Source organism: Oncorhynchus masou, chromosome 23 (genome assembly GCF_036934945.1).
Source record: "Oncorhynchus masou masou isolate Uvic2021 chromosome 23, UVic_Omas_1.1, whole genome shotgun sequence".
Classification (NCBI taxonomy): domain Eukaryota; kingdom Metazoa; phylum Chordata; class Actinopteri; order Salmoniformes; family Salmonidae; genus Oncorhynchus; species Oncorhynchus masou.
Window position 1 is genome coordinate 41375295 of NC_088234.1, and position 23915 is coordinate 41399209.

A 23915-nucleotide genomic window follows, 5' to 3' on the forward strand; every position below is an offset into this window, starting at 1 on the left:
GAAGAGGCTCACATGGCAGAGGTGTGTTTGCATGTTCACGAGAGCCTGCGAGCTGAGCGCTGCGCAGATTGCCAAGCGTGATCAAGAAAATCAAGACATTTGCAGAAACTGGCAAACAAACCACAGCATACAAATAGTGTGCTGTGGTTTGATCTGCAATATGCTTATTTATATTTTATATTCAAAAAGCCAATTTTACAAGGGATTGCAAATGTGTTTTACCTAGCTACATAAGTTAAATGCCATTACGCAGCCTACCTGCGCAAAACATTTGTATGACGCCCTAAAACAACGTCATAATACAAGATGGCAGCCACCGTTGGGAGACTACTGAAGACCTCTGTGAGTGCATTTAGGAATATATGTTTATGTTACCAGTAGTAGTGTGCTGCATTGAAATGCAAACGGTATAATGGAAATGTATCATTTCGTTGTGGCGATATAAATTGGCAATGCCAATTGTAAGGGGAGTTGCAATGAGTCTCATCTTAGATATTGACGGCTACGTCACTGTAACTGCGTGACCGTCTTCAGAACAAATCCCTCTGCTCAAAGGCTTAGCAGCTAATGCCAAATTAAGTAAAAAATCTAAATATACAATCATTTGTTAAACTAAGTGTCGAATGCTCTTCAGCGCCAATAACAGTTGTCACGATGTGCAATGTGTCTCTCTTGCCCTCTAACGTCAGTGTTCTTTTTGGCACTCTTTTAAAACAAATGTTATTTAGTCTAGTCTTAGTCGATTTGACCAATGTATCATTAAGTCTTAGGGCCATTTTTGTCATTTGAATAATGATTTTAATCTAGGTATTTTCAAAATCACAAACAGTGGGTCATTTTAGTCATCTGAATGCCCTTTAATATTTGTCACATTTTCACATCACATTCGTATTGCCTCATTAACCTATAGTAAACATACAGTGCCTTCAGAAAGTATTCACATCCCTTCACTTTTTCCACATTTTGTTGTGTTACAGCCTGAATTTAAAATGTATTAAATTCAGGTTTTGTTTTGTCACTGGCCTTCACACAATCCTCCATAATGTCAATGTGGAATTAGGGTTATTAAATTTGTACAAATGAATAAAAATGAATCTGAAATGTCTTGAGTAAATAAGTATTCAACCACTTTGTTATGGCAAGACTTAATAAGTTCAGGAGTAAACATTTGCTTAACAAGTCATATCATAATTTGCATGGACTTCTGTGTGCAATAATAGTGTTTAACATGATGTGTAAATGACTGCCTTATCTCTGTACCCCACACATACAATTATCTTTAAGGTCCCTCAGCCGAGCAGTGAATTTTAAACACATATTCAACCACAAAGACAAGGGAGGTTTTCCAATGCCTCTCAGGGAAGGGCACCTATTGGTAGATGGGTAAACATTTAAAAGCAGACATCCTATATCCCTTTGAGCATGGTGAAGTTATATTGAACAAAAATATAAAAATGTGACAATTTCAAAGATTTTACTGAGAAATCAGTCAATTGAAATAAATTCATTAGGCCCTAATCTATGTATTTCACATGACTGAGAATACAGATCTGCATGCATCTTAAAAAATAACAATAAAAAGTATGGGTGTGGCTCAGAAAAGCAGTCCGTATCTGGTGTGTCCACCATTTGCCTCATGCATAGCGACTTATTCCTTGCATAGCGTTGATCAGGCAGTTGATTGTGGAATGTTATCCACTCGTCCACACGATGCCATACACGTGGTCTGCGTGTCCGAAAACAATGTTGAAGGCGGCTTATGTTAGAGAAATTAACATGACATTTTCTGGCCACAGCTCTGGTGGACATTTCTGCAGTCCGCATGCCATTGCATGCTCCCTCAACTTGAGACATCTATTGCATTCTGTTGTGTGACAAAACTGCACATTTTAGAGTGGCCCTTTATTGTCCCCAGCACAAGGTGCACCTGTGTAATGATCATGCCGTTTAATCAGCTTCTTGATATGCCAAACCTGTCAGGTGGATGGATTATCTTGGCAAAGGAGAAATACTCACTAACAGAGATGTAAATTCATTTGTTCCCAATTTGAGAGAAATAAGCTTTTTGTGTGTATGGAAAATTAATGGGATCTTTTATTTCAGCTCATGAAACATGGGACCAACACTTTACATGTTGCGTTAATATTTTAAGTGTAATTAAACTTTGGATGGTGTATCAATACACCCAGTCACTACAAAGATAGACTTCTTTCCTAAATCAGTTGCCAGAGAGGAAGGAAACTACTCAGGGATTTCACCATGAGGCCAATGGTAACTTTAAAACAGTTAGAGTTTAATGGCTGTGATAGGAGAAAATTGAGTATTGATCAACAACATTTTAGTTACTCCACAATTACTAACCTAATTGACAGAGTGAAAAGAAATAAGCTTGTACATAATAAAAATATTCCAAAACATGTGTCCTGCTTGCAACAAGGCACTAAAGCTATACTGCAAAAAAAGAAATTGGCAAAGCAATTCACTTTTTTGTCTTGTATAAAATGGTTATGTTTGGGGCAAATCCAATACAACACATTACTGAGTACAACTCTCCATATTTTCTCCATACTTAAATCTACTTGAAAATCTATTGCAAGACCTGAAAATGGTTGTCGAGCAACGAACTTGAAGAATTTTGAAATAAAAATGGGCAAATGTTGCACAATCCAGGTGTGGAAAGCTCTTAGAAATGTACCCAGTTTACAGCTGTATTCACTTCCAAAGGTGTTTGTAACATGTATCGACTCGGGGGTTGAATACTTATGTAATAAATATAAATTAGTGTTTTACTTTTCATTCATGTTTTACAAATGTTCACATTTTTCTGCCACTGACATTACAGTATTTTGTGTAAATCGTTAACAAAAAATAACAAATCCATTTTAATGCCACTTTGTAACACAACAAAAGGTGGGAAAAGGGGTGTGAACTTTCTGAAGACACTGTAATCACTGGCTTCCATGTGCACAAACATACATCGCCTTGTCCTACCAACATATTTTTCTGCATAACATCCAATTCTCTTCCCAACAGCAGACATATGAAAATCATAAACAGTATAGCAATTATCTGGCCGTGTAAATTCCTAATTCAGCCCACATAGATATTACATACAAAACAAACAGACGTGTAGCACAAAAAAACAGATCCGCCACGCGGTCGCTTTGCAGTTGTTATCAATGGTCGACAGACACAGCAGCCACATTGATGTCCAAAAGTAGAACAGGAGCTAATGACTGTTCGCTCAGTGATGCAGTCAATTCACTAAATTTTGAGTCAAGAGTACCAATGGCTGAAGTCCGAGTAACAGGCCTTGAGTCCTGGTCCAAGTGCCCAAGTCTGTGGACTGTATGTCACCGAGTCCACATTAACTCAAAATACATAATAAAGTTATTTACCCAGTAGCGTACTGGCAATAATAATTTAGTCAAATTGTTTGCTATCCCTTTTCCTTTCTTTATGTGCCACCAAGTATTTGCATATAGGCTACTGGTAATGTTACCAGGGCCATGCTCAGTTGGAAAACCTTCTCGAACGTTGCAGATAGAAATTCCATGAATAGAGCAGACGTTATTCATTTTTCAACATGTCAGAGAGGCATGTTTGTTCTACGTAGCATTTTTTTCAATCTGAACGTTCCAAAACGTTGCGTCCTTCTGAACGTGCCCCCAGGTTTTTTTCTGGGTTTATTTAGTCAGTCTCATCAATTGCCACATAAAAATACATGTTTGACGGATAAGTTAATCCATTTTTGTTGATGAAATGAACACTGCTCACATCAAGGTAATAGTTGCATCTGGAGGACTGAAAGCAGCTTTGCCACATGGAACTTCAGTGAGCAAGGCCTCAAGAATTCTCACCCATCCTGCACTGCAGAAAGCCTGTTTATCCACCAGTAGGTATTGACTGTAGACCTTCGGGACAGGGAATGAAGTTGATCAAAGTGAGAGATAGATGCACTTCTTGTCATTGTGATGTAAATATAGAATCAACATTATTCATTTAATATCTTTCTCCCAATAGGTACTGCCAAGTGGGCTCCAGCTGTCACTCAACATGCACCACATTTTAAAGCAACAGCTGTCCACAATGGCGAGTTTAAGGAGATGGGCCTAGATGACTTTAAGGGCAAATACCTGGTTCTTTTCTTCTACCCACTCGATTTGTGAGTACCTCTATTTCTCTGGAAAGACACGAATGGATTGCTTTGATTAGCTGCATGTGGTGTACACAATCTGGGACTTTATTCATCGTCACAATTTAAGGAATGATTTAGCGGCCTATTCCCTTTGCACTACAGATACCGAAGCAAGAGATTGTGGGTGTGACATTCTATATATGTTTTTTTTAAACATTTCTTTGTCTCCTTACAGCACGTTTGTTTGCCCGACAGAGATCATCTCGTTCAGTGACAAGGCCAGCGAGTTCCATGACATCAACTGTGAAGTGGTGGGCGTGTCAGTGGACTCTCACTTCGCCCACCTGGCATGGATAAACACCCCACGCAAGGTACAGTGGGTGTACATAGACTTACCATTATTCTATATACATTCAGCCGCTAGTGAAAGTCAACACACCCCTTGCACAGTCTTCACATTTTTGCTTTGCTGCCTTAAAATTCAATCTAAAAAGGAATACATTTGCACAACACTTAGGGCAACATTTATCCATTGTTTTTGTCAAATTTGTGCAAGTTCTGTAAATTTGATTAGGAATCATTAATGCACAGCAATATTCAAACCTTGCCTCTGATTTTCAAGCAAATTGAAGTCAAATCGGAGACTGGACAACTCAGGAACACTCGACACCTCTTGTAAAGCCATTCTGGTGTGTCTTCGAACTTAAAGGTCCAATGCAGCTATTTCAATCTCAATATCAAGTCATTTCTTGTTAACAATTAAGTACTGTCATTGTTTTCAATTAAAATGATCAAAAATAAACCAAAAGAACTTCTTAGCAAAGAGCAATTTCTCAAGCAAGAATTTTGCTAGGACTGAGTGGGTGGGGAGGGGAAAACTGAAAAATAGCTGTTGTTGGCAGAGGTTTGGAACTCTCTTTTCTATTAACAAATTTACTGCCGGAGGCAGGCCAAAACTCCATCCCACCAAAATAGGCTGAAATTGTACTATTAGACAGGCACTGTACCAATAGATCCTACTGCTCACCTACAAGGCCCTCCATAACTTTCTGACCTCCTCTACACGCACACTCCCTCCCACTGTCTCTGCTCCTCTGACTCTGGACTACATACCATCCCAAAGACAAAACCATGGGGGACTGGGCATTCAGCTCCACTGCCCTCAAACTCTGCCATCTGCAACTCTGACTCCATCGCCACTTTCAAAACCAGCTTCAGAACCCACCTGTTACGTCTGGATTTCCCCTCAACTTAGCTTGCCCCCTTACTCAGCCCTAGCTTAAGCTAAGTAGCTTTTATTTCAATTTGAGTTTTATCCCTGTTTTTAGTTTTTTTTTTTACACTCTTTGCTCTACAGTGTCCCTGTTTTTTTTTAAAGGTGCTTTAAATCCCATATAGTATTATTATACAGACAGTGTTCCATAGACACACACAGCAGTTGTGTGGCTACATGCTAATCATCTGTCATGGCGTCTTATTCTCAGGCTGGAGGTTTGGGTAAAATCCACATCCCCCTCCTGGCAGACCTCAACAAACAGGTGTCCAGAGACTATGGTGTACTTCTGGAGGGCCCTGGCATTGCACTGAGGTACAGTAACTATGGGTGCGTCCCAAACGGCACCCTGTTCCCAATATACAGTGCATTCGGAAAGTATTCTGACCCTGTCATTTTTTCCACATCTTGTTACGTTACACAGCCTTAATCTAAAATGGATTAAATTGCTTTTTCCACACTCATCGATCTACGACACACAATACCCGATAATGACAAAGCAAATACAGTTTTTTCGAAATTTTAGCAACTTTATTACAACAAAAGTATTCAGACCCTTTACTCAGTACTTAGTTGAAGCACCTTTGGCAGCGATTACAGACTCGAGTCCTCTTGGGTATGACGCTACAAGCTTTGCACACCTGTATTTGGGGATTTTTTCCCATTCTCTGCAGATCCTCTCAAGCTCTGTCTGGTTGGATGGGGAGCGTCGCTGCACAGCTATTTTCAGGTTTAACAGAGATGTTCTATCAGGTTCAAGTCCGGGCTAATCAAGGACATTCAGAGACTTGTCCCGAAGCCACTCCTGCTTTGCCTTGTCTGTGTGCTTAGGGTCGTTGTCATGTTGGAAGGTGAACCTTCGCCCCAGTCTGATGTCCTGAGTGCTCTGGAGCGTGTTTAAATTAAGGATTTCTCTGTACTGCTCCATTCATCTTTCACTCGATCCTGACGAGTCTTGCAGTCCCTGCCGCTGAAAAACATCCCCAGCATAATGCACCACCACGCTTCACCGTAAGGATGGTGCCAGGTTTCCTCCAGATGTGACACTTGGCATTCAGGCCAAATAATTCAATTTTGGTTTCATCAGACCAGAGAATCTTGTTTCTCATGGTCTGAGTCCTTTTCGGTGCCTTTTTGTCAAACTCCAAATGGGTTGTCATGTGCCTTTTACTGAGGAGTGGTTTCCATCTGGCCAATCTACCATAACGGCCTGATTGGTGGAGTGCTGCAGAGATGGTTGTCCTTCTGGAAGGTTCTCCCATCGTCAGAGTGACCATTGGGTTCTTGGTCACCTCCCTGACCAAGGCCCTTCTCCCCTGATTGCTCTAGGAAGAGTCTTGGTGGTTCTAAACTTATTCCATTTAAGAATGATGGAGGCCACTGTGTTCTTGGGGACCATATATAGACAGGTGTGCCTTTTTTCAAATCATGTCCCATTAATTGAATTTACAACAGGTGGACTCCAATCAAGTTGTAGACACATCTCAAGGATGATCAATGGAAACAGGATGCACCTGAGCTCAATTTTGAAGTCTCATAGCAAAGGGTCTGAATACTTCTGTAAATGAGGTATTTATGCTTTGTATAATTTTCTGAAATTTTCCAAGCTGTTTAAAGGCAGTCAACTTAGTATATGTAAACTTCTGGCCCACTGGAATTGTGATACAGTGAATTATAAGTGAAATAATCTGCCTGTAAACAATTGTTGGAAAAATGACTTGTCATGCACAAAGTAGATGTCCTAACCAACTTGCCAAAACTATAGTTTCACGAGAAATGTGGAGTGATTGAAAAACAAGTTTTAATAACTCCAACCTAAGTGTATGTAAATTTCCGATTTCAACTGTAAATACATATTCAGACAAACTGCCTCGTAAATAAACATTGAATTTTAGATACTGTATATCATGGATTTCTACCCTGACATTAAGTAGTTGTCCATTGTTCATTAGGGGACTGTTTATCATTGATCCAAATGGGGTGGTGAAGCACATGAGCGTCAACGACCTGCCAGTGGGCCGCTGTGTGGACGAGACCCTGCGTCTGGTGAGGGCCTTCCAGTTTGTGGAGACTCACGGTGAAGTGTGCCCTGCTAGCTGGACCCCTGACTCTCCTACGGTGAGGCCACTCCCCTTCACACCCCCACCAGGCCCTCAGACATCTGAAATAAATACAAGCACCAAAAAATGTGTAGCAAAGTCTTGGTCTCATCAGTTCTTCTTTTTCAGATCAAGCCAACTCCCGATGGTTCAAAGGAGTACTTTGAGAAGGTCAACGACTAGAGGACTTGCACTTCACAGCTTAATATTCAATAAATTATCCACAACTGAAAAGAAAACACTGAATAGATATACCAAATATTTTCCATTAGGTTTAGATTTAAAAAAAGGTACATGTGTGTTCAAAGCAATCCAGAAAGACTTGTCAGAGTTGAAATATTTCATCCTGTTAGCTAGCATCATGAACTTAATGTAATAAAGTTTCCCTTTCATCACATTGCTTGCCTACATGTTTGCATTATTTTAATGGTTCTAAAATTGAAAAGAGCATGTACGAGAATGAGGTCTGACAGTGTCAAAATAAGGAAAGGGAAAAGCTGCCATCACACCCGTTTTATTCTACCGATTTAAAAAGTGTGATCATACACAGATTGTATTTTCCCAAAACAGTGCCCAAAGAATATTGCTTCTGGTCTTGGATAGTTGAAAAAAGAAAGGAACCAGTTACGAAATGTATAAGCCAGACAATGTAACCATTTACAAACCATGCCTGTATAACCCCTGTACATAAAGATGTTTATTTTGTTCATTTTTTACAGCAAGTTAATATGCAGGTTTAAAATGTCTTTAGACATATAGTACACAACATGAGGTGCCAAAAATCAACTTCAGTATTGGAAATGAGAAAGGTATTGCCACTTCTCATACATTTAAGGTACATACTGTATTTTACAGCAACAACAAAGGTTTTAAAACACTGCAGCACTGTATGTAGCTATGAACACATCTAGTTAAGTGTACATAAATGTCACTTCTGTGGAAACTAGCACAATTGCCTCATTTCATCTGACATTCACAATGTTTCAGGTTATGAAAACCAAAGATAACGTGAGGGACATGGCTGACCAAAGAATGGAGAGCCGTTTAAAGCATACATCAAACCAAATAAACAGTCAGTTCTGTCATCTCACTCTTTGGCAAGCAGCCAGCACACACTTCTTTGAATTTGAGACTGCTACATGAGATGTCCACAACCAGTGAAACTGAAGGAAATGTAGATAACGAATGGCCAAACAAAATGGAATTTGATAAGCATATGTTTCGATGGAAACTTCATGCAATTTCAGGCAAGATAACAGCGCCACCCCATCCCAAGCACCAAAACAGCAAAAAAACAAAACATATATTTTTGTTTATAACCAAATGATTTAAAAAAAGCCCCCCAAAAAACCCTGTAGTAAATCTGTACAACCAAAATACATTTGAGATCTACATCTAAAGTTACGTTATTAAGGTTATATACACTTTTCCCCCTATCCATATATTATCTTTACAAGTAGACTTCATTCAAACCCAAACATTAAGAAAACATAAGCGGGAAATTGAATCACATCAAACATCCATTTAAAACAATCTGTCATTTATACTGTACTTCAAAACCAACTGTTGATCACTCGTTCCTTTCGCAAAATGTTTTTTTTTCTTATTTTCTGTACAGCAAACTTCAGCAGATCTAAAATATTTATCTTGGTTGGTTGGTTGATTTTAAACTACTGTATTTGGAAATTAGATAGAACCATTCCCATATTTTGACTAACTCTAATAAGTTAGTATAACATCCAGTATATGTTAAGTGTCTAGTGTAGCTAGTAAAAATGAATGTGGAAGTCAGAATATAACAATATAATGGAATTCTGAGTGACAATAATACAAAATAGAATCAAGTCAGAGCATGGACGCAAACCCAACTCTCCAATACTCTAATACAATAGAACAAAGGCTTTCAATATGGCCTCTTCACTGAAGAGAGCTAGACTATTCCATAATAAAGATCTTTATGTTCTCTGGTGGTGGGTGGGACTGGATTGGAAAGGGGAAGCCATGTTACGTTTTGAACAGCATCTGCTTCAGAACGTTGGTTGAATGCAATTGATAAAAACAGAACCGGTTAGAATTTTCTTTTTCCGCAGTTTTGCTCTTGTACAATCTTTGTTTTGCAACATTCAAATTCATTCAGAAAAAGGATAACTACAAAGTGAGATACCGCGAAAAAAAAAAAAAAAGTATGTTGGGGAAAGCGTCAGCTTATCTGTGGATCCCCTGCTTGCATCTGTCCTAGTCAATTTTCACATTTGTGTAGATCTTCCTCACGAAGGCACTTGTTCCCACATACCCAACAGCTCCTACAAAAAGATATTGTTGTAATGTGTCATTGCATCAATAACCATGTATGTGTGCCACTGTCTGAGCTACATTTAAAAGATTGTGTTTACGGAATAACCTCCAAAGCCTAAACTGTAATATCATACGAATTCCAATACTCGGTTCAAATCAGATGCTGTGAAAAGTGAAGTGGAACTCACCACACATAATTCCCAGAGAAGAACTAAACACTGCCATGTAGCCAAAGTAAAAGGATGTCTGGAACAGACCATACATCCTGAAACAGATGGGACAAAAAAAATTGTCAGCGGAGGTAATACACAGGAAGACACTGCTGAAACATCTTTCATACACATACAGTACTGTATGTAGGGATGGGCATTTTGAGAAAAAAAATGTCTATGTTGAGGCACTCATGAAAATATTAGAGTACTCGCATTTTAGCGTGAAATGAGGCTGAGAGCAAAAAGTTTGCTGCATACTATCCAATTACACAAACTGAAAACAAAACTTAAAATAGGGTCCAAATGCAGCCATTTTGAGCTCAATATCAAATCATTTCAGGGTAACAAGTATCTTATTGTAATTGTTTTCAATAAAAGGAAACAAAGATTCTTAGCAAAGAGTCATTTCTCAAGCAAACATTTTGATTGGTACCACTCCCAAACAAATTTTCACAATTTCACAGTATTATTCCAACCTCAGATTGGTTAGCTGACAAAGTCACAAACTATTCACACGCTTCAAAGGCCAGATAACTACCAACAATGACAAGAAACTGCCATGTGGGGAATCGTAAGTGACTTGTTTTTTAGCTAGTTTCATCTAGTTTTTGATACCATGTCTTGTTTGCAGGTGTTTTGACTGATTTCATGTCAATGCTAATATGGCTAAAATTAGCTAGCTAGCTAACCAAACAACTAACGATGTATTTGAAAGACAAAAAGTGCTCATAGTGCAAATATACTTATGATTTCAATAAAAAATGTTCACTGCACCTGAAATAGTTCAAAGAAACACATCTTATGAGTGAAATTCTGTCAGTGATTATACATTTCACCTGTTGAACGGTTTCATTTGTACATTGAGTATTTGAATTGAGTACTAGCGCCCATCCCTAATCGGACAGAATGTTTTAGGGCAACACAGTCTTGTTTTCTAGAGTCAACAGATTATTCATTTCAGTTGTGTACAATATGTATTTTACATAATAAAAATAATATTGGAACTCACTTTGTTTTGAAGAAATAGTAGTAAAATGAGTACATGTAAACATAAACTGCAGTGGATGCAGCAGAGAGAAAGCTTGTCCATTGCCTGAAGAGAAAAAAAACATGATGTAAATTAAAAAGCACAAATACCATAGCCAGCCTGAGGATAGTGTGTTTCAGGATTTTCCTGAACACAAAATATACTGTATTCAGCTGTGTTATAGTTCTTAAGCTAGACATGCAATTATACTTATGCCTAATCACACCAAGTGGTGTATAAGGCCCACACACACAAGGTCCCTCCATTTAATTAATGGAATTAATCCATTTAATTCATTAATGATTCATGTAATCGTAGAGACAAGTAAATACATTGCTGGCTCTGTCTTTAACTCACCATCTGTAGTCCTCAGCATTGAGGAGGAAATAAGTGCAGACAATTGTGACACACACGGTGACAATGCAAAGGATAACCAGGACCAGCATCATGAACCCATATACGTAGTAGATCTTATAGGCCCAAAATGAAGTGAAGATGAAGTACCTGGAAAATAAGAAGCAAACAATGCATTTCCACTTCCAGCCATGCACAGGTTTTATATGGTGAATTAACGATTTGCCAAAACAAAGGAAACACCACCATAAAGTGCCTAAATAGGGATGTTGGGCCACCAAAACAGCTTCAACGTGCCTAAGCATAGACTCTACAAGTGTCTGGAACTCTATTGGAGGGATGTGCCACGATTCTTATACAAAAACATTATATACAATTTGGTGTTTTGTTAATTGTGGTGGAAAATTCATAGACGCCGCTCCAGAATCTCCCATAAGTGTTCAATTGGGTTGAGATCTGGTGACCGAGACAGCCATGGCATATGGCAGGGTTCACCAACTGCCGGGCGATTTTATTTGGCTCCCCGAAGTTCTTCGCAAAAATATTGTTGGACATAAAAGAACTGAAAAAATTAAATCAATCGGCTCCAGGTGATTTTAATTTAGGAAATCTGTTCCAAAATATTCTCACGCACAATACAGATATATATGTGACCGTCTACAAAACGTAAGCAAGGTGTGAAATGATAATGTTTTAGTCAAATATTATATCCGTTTGGGCTGCTTGCGGTCAATTTACAGTCTACAAATTATTTGTAATTATGTTCTGGCCCCCTGACCATCCGCTCAATACAAAAAATATCCCGCAGCTGAATCTAGTTGATCCCTAGCATATGGTTTACATCACATGTCAAACTCATTCCATGGAGGGGCGAGAGAGTGCAGGTTTTTGTTTTACTTGATTGATTCATTAAGGTCGATGATTAGTTAGGAACTCCCCTTTTCTGGTTGTCTAGGGCTTAATTGAAAGGAAAAAACAAAAACCAGCAGAATCTAGGCCCTCCGTGTAATGAGTTTGAAACCCCTGATTGACATTGTTTTCAGGCGAATCAAATTATTCAGTGGCTACTCGTGCCCTGTGGATGTGGGCATTGTCATCCTGGAAAGAGATCACTTCCATCATAATATAAATGCTTCACCATAGGTTGAATTTGATCACTCAGAATGGCTGTGTATTTATTGGCATTTACCCTCTAAGGCAGGGTTTCCTAACACTCTCCTCGTGCCCACCCCAGATGTTTCATATTTTTTGTTTTAACCCTAAACTGGCCCACCTGATTCAATTAGCCACCTAATGATCAAGCATTTGACTATTTGAATCAGGTGTGCTAGTTTAGGGTTAAAACAAAGGTGTGAAATGTCTGGGGGAGGGGGGCTATGAAAGGGTTGGGAAATGCACCCCACAACATAAGAGCTGCCAGAACCCTAATTTACTCAAGTATTTCCTTTATTTTTGGTAGTTACCTGTATCTAGTTTATAGTATAGTGAGGTTAAAGTGAGGCAGGACTTACATTTCAATGAAAATGGAACCAAATGGAAGGATTCCTCCCAGACAGACAATGACAGCTGGCTCCATGAACCTGTAAAATGTGATCAGTCTACAATCAGAGACATACAAGGAGCAAACACAGTCCATATCAGCACTTGGGCCTAAATAAACAAACACTTGGGCCTCCAATAAATATGAAAACAAATGTCACACATACACGGCTATTATTAGGTAATGCTGTACAAAAAAGATCAGAGTCATAGATACCATTTCTTCTCAGGGATTGGTCGTGGCACTGCATTGACTCGACAAGGAAAGTTGGGCTGGCCAGAGAGGTTTCTTCCCAGAATGGTTCCCACAAGGTTGAGGGGCAGGATAACAAACAAACAAATACAGCAAACAGCCACCTGAAAACAAAATGCAATAGTAGAATCCATGAGAAAGGTTTCATAGTGAGAGCAAACAATATTTCCAAAAAGAAACCTTTTGGTTCATTTGATTTACACACCAATAGGAAGGCGGAATAAATCGGCATGCCAATTTCTATGAGAGAAAAATGTGCTCGTTGGTTTAGGCAGGTGTTGGCTAAGCGGAGGGAGTGGGCGTCGACACTCTAAACTCACCATGGTGCCAAAGGGGATGGCTCGGGAGGCATGGTAGTACATGGCGATGAAGTTGATGAAGAAGGCTGTCCCACACACCATGGCAGGGATCAGGAAGGCCCCGATAAACATCTGTTTAATCCACCGTCTACCTATAGGATCAAATATCATCAGTTATCATAAGGGTGCACATTATGGGTGAATTACAATAATCCACCATGTGTTATTTACACAATCACACTAACAATGTAGCCTAATTTGTCAATACCCATGTCAATAGGTTTCAAACAGTATTCTACACCAGGTATCACAAACAATGGTTTGACAACCCAAGCTCCATGTTCAGGTTAAGAAAATGTCATAGGTGACAATGTTCTGCACGGCAAAACTGCCCTTGCAGAGTGCAGTAATAATGGAATTGTGCTGTGCAGGAACTGAGTTTCTATTTTTAAGAAAAACCCTTACATACCTCCTTGTTTTGCATACAAACTTCCGCCAAAATAGCCATTGACGGGAGAGGTGGCAGCATATACAAAGATGGCTGTGCTCAGCATAGATCCTCTCCTGTAGAGACAAATGCGAAGCCGCAGTGTGCGTACACACACACACACACGTTAGACAGCAGTGAAGAAACACACTATTAGATTTCTATCTGCAGGTGGCGCCCATCACTTACTCAGTGTACAGATCCTCAATCATGGCCACGATGATGACGATGAAAGAGACCGAGAAGATCTGGCATCCAGAGCCAATAAGGGAGGAGAAGATCATGGGGTGGCTTGACGGCCGGAACACGTCTCCATGGACCTGCTTCCATCCATACTCATCCCCCAGGTCCCTGTCCTGCAGCAGGGAGAAGCGGGAAAGGGCCAGGGGTTCATTAAAGACAAAAAGGACATGCAGCTAGCCAAAATCAGACGAAGCACTGGAGCCTAAACTATCACAGCAAAAAAATGTAAGTGCATGTTGTTCAATGTAAGATTCTGTCATTAATGCTACAGAGGCCATGAAACGTTACCATGTCATCCATTTCCTCCTCTTTGCTGTATCTAGCATAGTCCTTTCTTAGCGTTCTCATCAGGATCATGGACACCAGGCCAACCAAGAAGATAACCATCATGAAGGAGTTGAAGATGGAAAACCAGTGAATCTAAAGAAGGGAAAATAGATTTGTTTCATTACCACACCACGGGGAATGTCTAAAATGCACACACAACCCATTCCTAGATTCTTCCGCTTGATTATAGAACAATGGCATCCTTTGGAATTGGTCAAACAGGCTGGCCACTTTTCCTGTATTGTGCAGTTCAGTGCAAAATTGCATTATTTTTTCGGAGAAGAGGAAACTTACTCTGTGTTGGAAAAAAGATGGATCAAGATACTTGTCAAATCTGTCTTCAAACTTCACATCTGACTTCTTCCACTTTACCTGTGGTGAAAAAAATGTTTTACTCAATTTTCCTTTGGTGAACGAGCCACGTATGGATGACGACAACGTGGGTAACCTTACTTTATGTAAAACAATATAAAGCTCTGTGTGGGAAATTTCATCACACTTCAAATACGTATTCAACCCTGTGCATAATAGAAAAATCCAGTCCCATTTCCCATCTCTGACAAGAAAATGCAAATACTTACAGAGTACGACATTGCAATTCTTGTGTTGGGCACAAGCTTGACTTTGCCTTCACTTGTCAGGTTGACATCGACAATACGGTTGCCATTGAAGCCGATCTCCAATTTCTTGTAAGTCCACAGATAATGATCCTCTCCATTTTCATCTGCCTCACCGACAATTCCTAGAAAATAGAGAGGTGTGGGATGAGTGCACTACTACCAGAAATGTACTGGCATCTTGGCAAGTCTGGTGTGGAACGCAGTAAGCAGATCCAGGGCTTAAAGTCTATATTTATTCATACTCAGAATAGTATTCCGTATGGGTATGAAAACTTGGGCCATCTGCCCCACCTTCTGTGCATACATATATTTGTACATACATACAGTGCTTTGCAAAAGTATTCAGACCCTTTGGGTTTGTTCAACATTTATTGCCTTACAAAGTGGGATTAAAATGGATTTCATTGTCATTTGTATCACCAATCGACACTAAACTGTCAAAGTAGAAGAAAAAAAGGTTATTTTTATTTTTACGTTATATAAGTAAAATAGTCGTTGCATAAGTAGTGAGCCCATTTGTTTAAGCAAGCCTAAATTCAAGAGTCAAATTTGGCTTAACAAATCACATTTTAAGTTACATGGACTCACTGTGAAATAATAGGGGTTGACATGATTTTTGAATGACCCTTCCTCGGTCCCCCTAACAAATCAAATTTTATTGGTCACATACACATGGCTAGCAGTGTAGCGAAATGCTTATGCGTCTAGATCCGACAGTGCAGCAGTATCTAACAGGTAATATCTAACAGATTCCACAACAAAACCTAATACACACAATCTAGAAAAGGAATTGGATAAGAATATATAAGTATAAAATATATGGATGAGCAGTGACAGAGCGGCTAAGATGCAATAGATAGTGAATGATACAGTATATACATGAGATGAGTAATGCGAGATATGTAAACATTCTTAAAGTGGCATTATTAAAGTGACTCATGTTCCATTTATTAAAGTGGCCAATGATATCAAGTCTGTAGGTAGGCAGCCGTCTCTCTGTGCTAATGATGGCTGTTTAACAATCTGATGGCCTTGAGATAGAAGCTGTTTTTCAATATCTCTGTCCCAGCTTTGATGCACCTGTACGGACCTCGCCTTCTGGATGGAAGCGGGGTGAATAGGTAGTGGCCCAGGTGGTTAGTGTCCTTGATGACATTTAACATTTGTAAAGATCCCTCAGTCAAGTACTGGATTTCAAAACAACTACAAAGACAAGGGAGCTCTTCGAATGCCTCAAAGGGCAGTGATTGGTACATGGGTAACAAAATCAGATAGAATGTTTCTTTAAGCATGGTCAGTTAATAATTATGCTGTGGATTATGTATGAAACCACCCAGACACATGAAAGATAGTCATCCTTCTGAACTGAGCAGCAGGACAGGAATGAAACTGCTCAGTGATGTTTAAAATCACCAATGTCCTCATAACAACTAGAGTTAAATGGCTGTGACGGGAGAGAGCCGAGGACGGATCAACAACATTGTAGTGACTCCACAATAATGAACTAAATGAGAGTGAAAATAAATATACAAAATAAAATAAAAATATTCCAAAACATGCATCTTGTATGCAACAAGGCACTAAAGTAATACTGCAAAAAGGAATACACCTTTTGGCCTAAATGCAGTCTTATGTTTGGGGAAAATCCAACACGTCACTGTAACTCCCACCTTATTTTCAAGCATAGTGGTGGCTGCATCATGGTATGGGTATGAAGAAGGCATGACAATGCCTCTTGGGAGGTGGAAAAGCTTTAGCATGGGCCCTCAGATCCTCAAAAGGATAATTATACAGCTGCACCATTGAGAGCATCTTGCCTGGCTGCATCACAACTTGGTATGGCAACCGCTTGACATCCAACCCTAAGGCGCTAGAGGGTACAGTAAGTCTGGTGAGTATGCAGGCCATGAAAGAACTGGGACATTTTCAGCTTCCAGGAATTGTGCACAGATCCTTGTGACATGGGGCCGTGCATTATCATACCGAAACATGAGGTGATGGTTGCGGATGAATGGCATGACAATGGAACTCAGGATCTCGTCATGATATCTCTGTGCATTCAAATTGCCATCGATAAAATGCAATCTTGTTCCTTGTCCGTAGCTTATGCCTGCACATACCATAATCTCATTGCCACAATGGGGCACTATTCACAACGTTGACATCAGCCAACTGCGTGCCCACACAATGCCATACATGTGGTTTGTGATTGTGAGGCCGGTTGGACGTACTGTCAAATTCTCTAAAACGACATTGGAGGTGGCTTATGGTAGAGAAATTAACATTTAATTCTCTGGCAACAGCTCTGGTGGACATTCCTGCAGTCAGCATATCAATTGCACACTCCCTCAACACTTGAAGACATCTGTGACAAAACTGCACATTTTAGAGTGCCCTTCTGTCCCCAGCACAAGGTACACCTGTGTAATAATCAGCTTCTTAATATGCCACACCTGTCAGGTGAATGGATTATCTTGGCAAACGCTCACTAACAGGGTTGTAAACGTTTGTGCACAAAATTTGAGAGAAATAAGCTGTGTGTGTATTTGGAATATTTCTGGGATCTCTTATTTCAGCTCATGAAACATGGGGCCAACACTTTACATGCTGCGTTTATATTTTTGTTCAGTGTATCTGCATTTACTGTTTTTGCACTCATCACATACGCTGTTGCTACTGTTTATGATCGGTCACTTTATTCCTAGTTATATGCACATATCTACCTCAAATACCTTGTACCCCTGCACATCGACTCGGTACTGGTGCCCTGTGTCTATAGTCAAGAGTCATTGTGTATTAATTATTGGGTGTTTAACTTTTCTATTATTTCTCACTGCATTGTTGGGAACGGCCCGTAAGAAAGCATTTCACTGTTAGTCTACACTGGTTGTTTTTAAGTAGCATGTGACAAATATAATTTGATTTGGATGCCTGACATTGGCAAATACTGGGGAGTTTCAGAATAAAAAGTAAATGGGATGAAGCTAAGCACAGGCTAAATCCTTGAGGAAGGCCTGCTTTACACCAGGGACTGGGTGAAGAATTCATCTTTCAGCAGGACAATAACCTACAACACAAGGCCAAATCTGCACTGGCGTTGCTTACAAAGAAGACAGTGAATGTTCCTGAGTGGCCATGTTACCGTTTTGACTTAAATCTGCTTAACAATCTATGGCAAGACTTAAACTGCCATCTAGCCATGATCCCCAACATCTTGACAGAACTTGAAGAATTTTGAAAAGAAAAATAACATTCCGGAGTGTTTTGTGTAGATGAAAATTGTTTAAAAAAAATGACAAATCATTCTCATTTTGTAACACAAAATGAAGAAATCCAAGGAGTCTGAATACTTTTGCAAGGCACGGTATATAATGGCAGCTGTTTAGCCAATGTATACTACAGGACCAAAAGTATGTGGACACCTGCTCGTTGAACAGCTCATTCCAAAATCATGGGCGTTAATATAGAGTTGGTACTGCCTTTGCTACTATACAGCCTCCACTCTTCTGGGAAGGCTTTCAACTAGATGTTGGAACATCGCTGCAGGGACTTGCTTTCATTCAGCCACAAGAACATTAGTGAGGTCGGGCACTGATGTTGGGCGATGAGGCCTGGCTCGCAATTGGCATTTCAATTCATCCCAAAGGTGTTCGATGGGGTTGAGGTCATGGCTCCGTGCAGGCCAGTCAAGTTCTTCCACACTAGGGCCTCCTGAGTGGCGCAGTGGTCTAAGGCACTACATCACAGATCTAAGGCACCACTACAGCCTCAGGTTCAATCCCAGGCTGTGTCACAGCCAGCTGTGAACCCCAAGAGGTGGCTAACAATGGGCCCAGCGTCGTCTGGTTTAGGGGAGGGTTTGGCAGGGGTGATTCCTTGGCTCATCGTGCTCCAGCAACTCCATGTGACGGGCCGGGCGCCTGCAAGCTAACTTCGGTCGTCAGTTGGATGGTGTTTCCTCCGACACATTGGTACAGCTGGCTTCCGGGTTAACTGAGCAGTGTTAAGAAGCAGCGCGGCTTGGCAGGTCAAGGACTCTCGACCTTTGCCTCTCCCGGGTCTGTTGGGAGTTGCAGCGAAGAAACAAGACCATAAGTACCAATTGGATATCACAAAATTGGGGAGAAAAGGGTGTAAAAAATGTATAAATAAAAACCTCAAACCCAGAGTCGTCCGTCGGACTGCCATATGGTGAAGCGTGATTCATCACTCCAGAGAACGCGTCCAATGACAGCAAGCTTTTACACCAATCCAGGTGACGCTTGGCATTGCGCATGGTGATCTTATGCTTGTGTACCGCTGCTCAGCCATGGAATCCCATTTCTTGAAGCTCGCAACAAACAGTTATTGCGTTGCTTCCAGAGGCAGTTTAGTAGTGAGTGTTGCAAATGAGGACAGACAAAAACTATTTTTGGGCCTAACACTTTGCGGCTGAGACGTTTCTACTTCACAATAATAGCACTTACAGTTGACCAGGGTAGCTCTAGCAGGGCAGACATTTGACCAATTGACTTTTTGGAAAGGTGGCATCCTATAACGGTGCCATGTTGAATGTCACGGAGCTCTTCAGTAAGGCCATTCTACTGCCAATGTCTGTCTGTGGAGTTTGCATGGCTGTGTACTAAATTTTATACACCTGTCAGCAACGGGTGAGGCTGAAATAGCTGAATCCACCAATTTGAAGGGGTGTCCACATACACTATATATACAAAAGTATCTATTTATGATTGTTTCCCTTTAAAAACAGGTCATTGACCATGATTTATGTCTTGGTTACCTGTACCAAGTTGAAAACATAATAAATCTGTAGTAGGGCTAGGCTGATTCACATTACAACTATAGGCCCAATGAAAAGATCTGCTGTGAACCCAAATACAATGAAGTTCAGGAAAATGTGGTTTGTAGGCACCATTTAATGTAAAAGACCTCTATGTTTAAGACCTTCCACACTACAGAACTGGGCCCATCTCAGCCATGGTGAACTAGGCATTTCCATACATAACCGTTGTAATGGTCAAACTACTAAGGAGATGATTGTGGACTTCAGGAAACATCAGAGGGAACACCCCTCTATCCACATCGATGGAACAGTAGTGGAGAGGGTAGTAAGTTTTAAGTTCCTCGGCATACACATCACAGACAAACTGAATTGGTCCACTCACACAGACAGCATCGTGAAGAAGGCGCAGCAGCGCCTCTTCAACCTCGGGAGGCTGAAGAAATTTGGCTTGTCACCAAAAGCACTCACAAACTTCTACAGATGCACAATCGAGAGCATCCTGGCGGGCTGTATCACCGCCTGGTACGGCAACTGCTCCGCCCACAACCGTAAGGCTCTCCAGAGGGTAGTGAGGTCTGCACAACGCATCACCGGGGGCAAACTACCTGCCCTCCAGGACACCTACACCACCCGATGTTACAGGAAGGCCATAAAGATCATCAAGGACAACAACCACCCGAGCCACTGCCTGTTCACCCCGCTATCATCCAGAAGGCGAGGTCAGTACAGGTGCATCAAATCTGGGACCGAGAGACTGAAAAACAGCTTCTATCTCAAGGCCATCAGACTGTTAAACAGCAACCACTAACATTGAGTGGCTGCTGCCAACACACGGACTCAACTCCAGCCACTTTAATAATGGGAATTGATGGGAAATTATGTAAAATATATCACTATCCACTTTAAACAATGCTACCTAATATAATGTTTACATACCCTACATTATTCATCTCATATGTTTACGTATATACTGTACTCTATATATTATCTACTGCATCCTTATGTAATACATGTATCACTAGCCACTTTAACTATGCCACTTTGTTTACATACTCATCTCATATGTATATACTGTACTCGATACCATCTACTGTATCTTGCCTATGCTGCTATGTACCATCACTCATTCATATATCTTTATGTACATATTCTTTATCCCCTTACACTTGTGTATAAGACAGTAGTTTTGGAATTGTTAGTTAGATTACTTGTTGGTTATTACTGCATTGTCGGAACTAGAAGCATAAGCATTTTGCTACACTCGCATTAACATCTGCTAACCATGTGTATGTGACAAATACAATTTGATTTGATTTGATACTTTCTATAACACCCAGTGTGAGAGGCAACAGATAAGCCCAGAAAAGTAGAATGTTCAGAATGAACTTTGGATGCTTTCTTTTCAACTGCCTCCGGAGCATGACTTTGAATCCTCGTAACTAAATTACAGGACAAATCACAACAGGCTGTGTAGCAAGATCACTCACCCCAGATGGGTAAGTCATCAATGTACATTTGGTACCAATAGTGATTCTTAATGGCATATACAAAGGCATCCCGTTTGGCTTTGTCCAGCTCGATTTCACAGTACGTTGTTTGCATGACTTCATCTGTGAGAACAAAACAACATAAAGTGTTGGTATTAGTATGGCATAACACATTACAAGAAGAAATGCAAGTGGAGGCTGCTTTTGGATCTAACCTCATGCTAGGAAAGAATATATTGACTACTCCAAATCAAACAATGCTGATCAAATAGTGACTAATAATATAACTCTTTATTAAAGGCACAGCTGCCTGTGGGTGCAGCTTTTTGGATACCTTTGAACTTGATGTCTAGGCCACTGAACTCCAGCTCGACTCCCTGCAGAGCCTCTCCTAGCGTTTCATGGTAGTGGCTAATGGTCTTTTTGGTGCCCACACAGAAGGGCAGGGAGAAGTACTTGTATGTTTCTTGTCTGTTGTGGTAAGGCCCCACCGTATTCATCCATAACACCACCTCTTCTTTATCTGTGTACTACAAAGGGGAAGAAAGACATTACACATTTCAAACATGCTATACTTGTTTTGCTTGTCGTCAGATGGCACCATTCGGTATTCTATTCAGCCAACATGGTAGTCTATTCCAAGCAGATTCCAGCCATAAAGATAATCAGATATCAGCCGTCTGTGACAAAAATACATACAGTTAATATTTAAATGACCCATGTCAAAAACCAATGAACACATGACATACAAGCATGAGTCAACAGCAACGAAATGCATACAGGTCTTTTCAACCGGAGTGACAGCTATCAAGTTCAAGCTCTGTCATTAGTCGTTTTCATCTCGACAGTTATGGGCAGAACACAATGCAGATCAACAACGTGCTTTATCAATACAAAAACTCTCCTGATCACATTTACACTGACAACATGGCATTGGTAACTCAGGATGTCTGCATGCAGCTAGCTGGTTGGTTGTGTAGTTAGTTAACGTTACCTAGCCAGATTTTCCTTCAGCACTAAGTGCGGATGCAAACGTAATAGCTGGCTACGGTACTACAGGTTGAAGCATGATCAAACCACACATCAAGTCGTGCAAAATAATGTTATTCCCAATTGTACCAGAAAACACGGAAAGCAATTTGAGTTTGTCTTGACCATTGGATGTCCTACATAGAATGACAGGCCTGAATAACCGGATATGCAGTCTTCGCACTGACATACTAGCTAGTTGGCTAGGGCATATTCCTAGCAGATATTTTGGAATATTTAGCAAACTAGCAAGTCAAGCAACGAAATAACCAAATGCTATGGATGACTGGTTAAGCAAATGATTGCCCCCAATCAGATGCAGCTAGGCCTACTACTATGCACGGATGTCACTGGCTGGCTAACTACTGCTTGCTAGCTTCTTTACTTGCTAGCTTCTTTTATAGTTAGCTTCTTTGCTAGCTAGCTAGCTTCTTTGCTAGCAAACGTTAGCTAGCTAATGCTACGTGGTCCCCTACGTTAACTTGTTCGCGAAGGTTAGTTCTTGTATTAATTATTTATCAACCTTTAAAGTGTTTAACCTAAACTACTAATTACATACATTATTCCTTTTATCGCACATATAAGCTAATCGGTTTACTAATATAGCTAACGAGCCAGAATGTGCATTATTTTCACCACCACACACAAGGCTTTCCATTTTCAATCGGCCTCAAATGATCTTACCGTGTGTTCGTGTTCATCTGCCTCGATCGGCATTAATAACTCGGCAAACGAAAAAAAGGCCACAACTGCAATCTTCCACCTGGAAGACCCCATCCTTTTCTGGGGGAAAGTTTACAGATTTGGGATGTTAGCTTTCTTAGGGCTATCCCACCTTCTTCCTGGTTGTATGACAGTGGCAGTTTTTTAGGATGCTCTTCAGACGCATATGGCGTAAATTGCCTCACAAGCTCACATCGTATTCGCATGTGATTGACGCGTACATGTCACATGGCTTGTACTCGCCAATCAATGTCGAAGACGATGAAGAAACGTTGAATAATGTAACTCCGGCTGTTGGCTTACACATTCCGCCACTTTCAGCCACGTCATCCGACTGCGAGAACCAGAATTGCCTCACCTTTGTGTGCATATAACCTGAAACCTGACCCACTCAAGTGTGCAACGGCAGACCATAATTTGGGGCGTTCCTGCATGTGGCCATCCCTGAATCTGCAGGAACGCCCCCCTCCCCCTTCATGAACCCCCCAAGCAGAAACCCCCTTATGAATGTGGGTCAAAAGGGAAATAAAAGTATTATCTGAGTTTTTTCACTCCCGCCTGGCAGGTCAGTTGTTAACAGAACTGCGAGAGAACAGTGCCCGACAGGTGGGGCGAAGGACTGTATACCGGTCGCCCCCTGCCTCCCGCTAGTACATCAGGTGGGAGGCTGGAGCGACACAGTGTGCTAACTAGCTATAGTTATACACATTTTTGCTACTGGTGTGTAATA

The 23915-nt window shown here is 40.6% G+C and overlaps 2 protein-coding genes across 2 annotated transcripts; one reads left to right on the top strand and one right to left on the bottom strand.

The window, feature by feature from the left end:
- The first annotated feature begins 251 nt into the window (after window positions 1-251).
- Window positions 252-7907, top strand: LOC135510847 (thioredoxin-dependent peroxide reductase, mitochondrial-like). The gene is made up of 7 exons (XM_064932132.1): window positions 252-342; window positions 3784-3895; window positions 4024-4165; window positions 4374-4509; window positions 5623-5726; window positions 7364-7529; window positions 7640-7907. Exons 1-7 carry the CDS (start codon window positions 307-309, stop codon window positions 7691-7693), a joined length of 750 nt encoding a protein of 249 aa, XP_064788204.1. The 5' UTR covers window positions 252-306; the 3' UTR covers window positions 7694-7907.
- Window positions 7908-8187: 280 nt separating this feature from the next.
- LOC135510846 (transmembrane 9 superfamily member 3) lies at window positions 8188-23370 on the bottom strand. The gene is made up of 15 exons (XM_064932131.1): window positions 23147-23370; window positions 21768-21963; window positions 21434-21556; window positions 15128-15288; window positions 14841-14918; window positions 14508-14639; window positions 14166-14332; window positions 13959-14053; window positions 13511-13641; window positions 13155-13294; window positions 12910-12978; window positions 11402-11548; window positions 11027-11110; window positions 9994-10070; window positions 8188-9813 (listed from the first exon to the last, which is right to left on the bottom strand). The coding sequence occupies exons 1-15, from the start codon at window positions 23237-23239 to the stop codon at window positions 9746-9748; spliced, it is 1761 nt and encodes a 586-aa protein (XP_064788203.1). The 5' UTR covers window positions 23240-23370; the 3' UTR covers window positions 8188-9745.
- Window positions 23371-23915: the final 545 nt, after the last annotated feature.

Excerpts from the sequence above, each read along its gene's own strand:
- LOC135510847 (XM_064932132.1), top strand. The coding sequence starts at position 307 with ATGGCAGCCACCGTTGGGAGACTACTGAAGACCTCT. Across the intron at positions 343-3,783 it reads GGAGACTACTGAAGACCTCT|GTAATAGTTGCATCTGGAGG; the intron begins GTGAGTGCATTT and ends GCTCACATCAAG. Across the intron at positions 7,530-7,639 it reads GGACCCCTGACTCTCCTACG|ATCAAGCCAACTCCCGATGG; the intron begins GTGAGGCCACTC and ends CTTCTTTTTCAG.
- LOC135510846 (XM_064932131.1), bottom strand. The coding sequence starts at position 23,239 with ATGGGGTCTTCCAGGTGGAAGATTGCAGTTGTGGCCTTTTTTTCGTTT. Across the intron at positions 14,919-15,127 it reads GAATTGCAATGTCGTACTCT|GTAAAGTGGAAGAAGTCAGA; the intron begins GTAAGTATTTGC and ends TTTTCACCACAG. Across the intron at positions 14,333-14,507 it reads AGGAGGAAATGGATGACATG|GACAGGGACCTGGGGGATGA; the intron begins GTAACGTTTCAT and ends TCCCTGCTGCAG.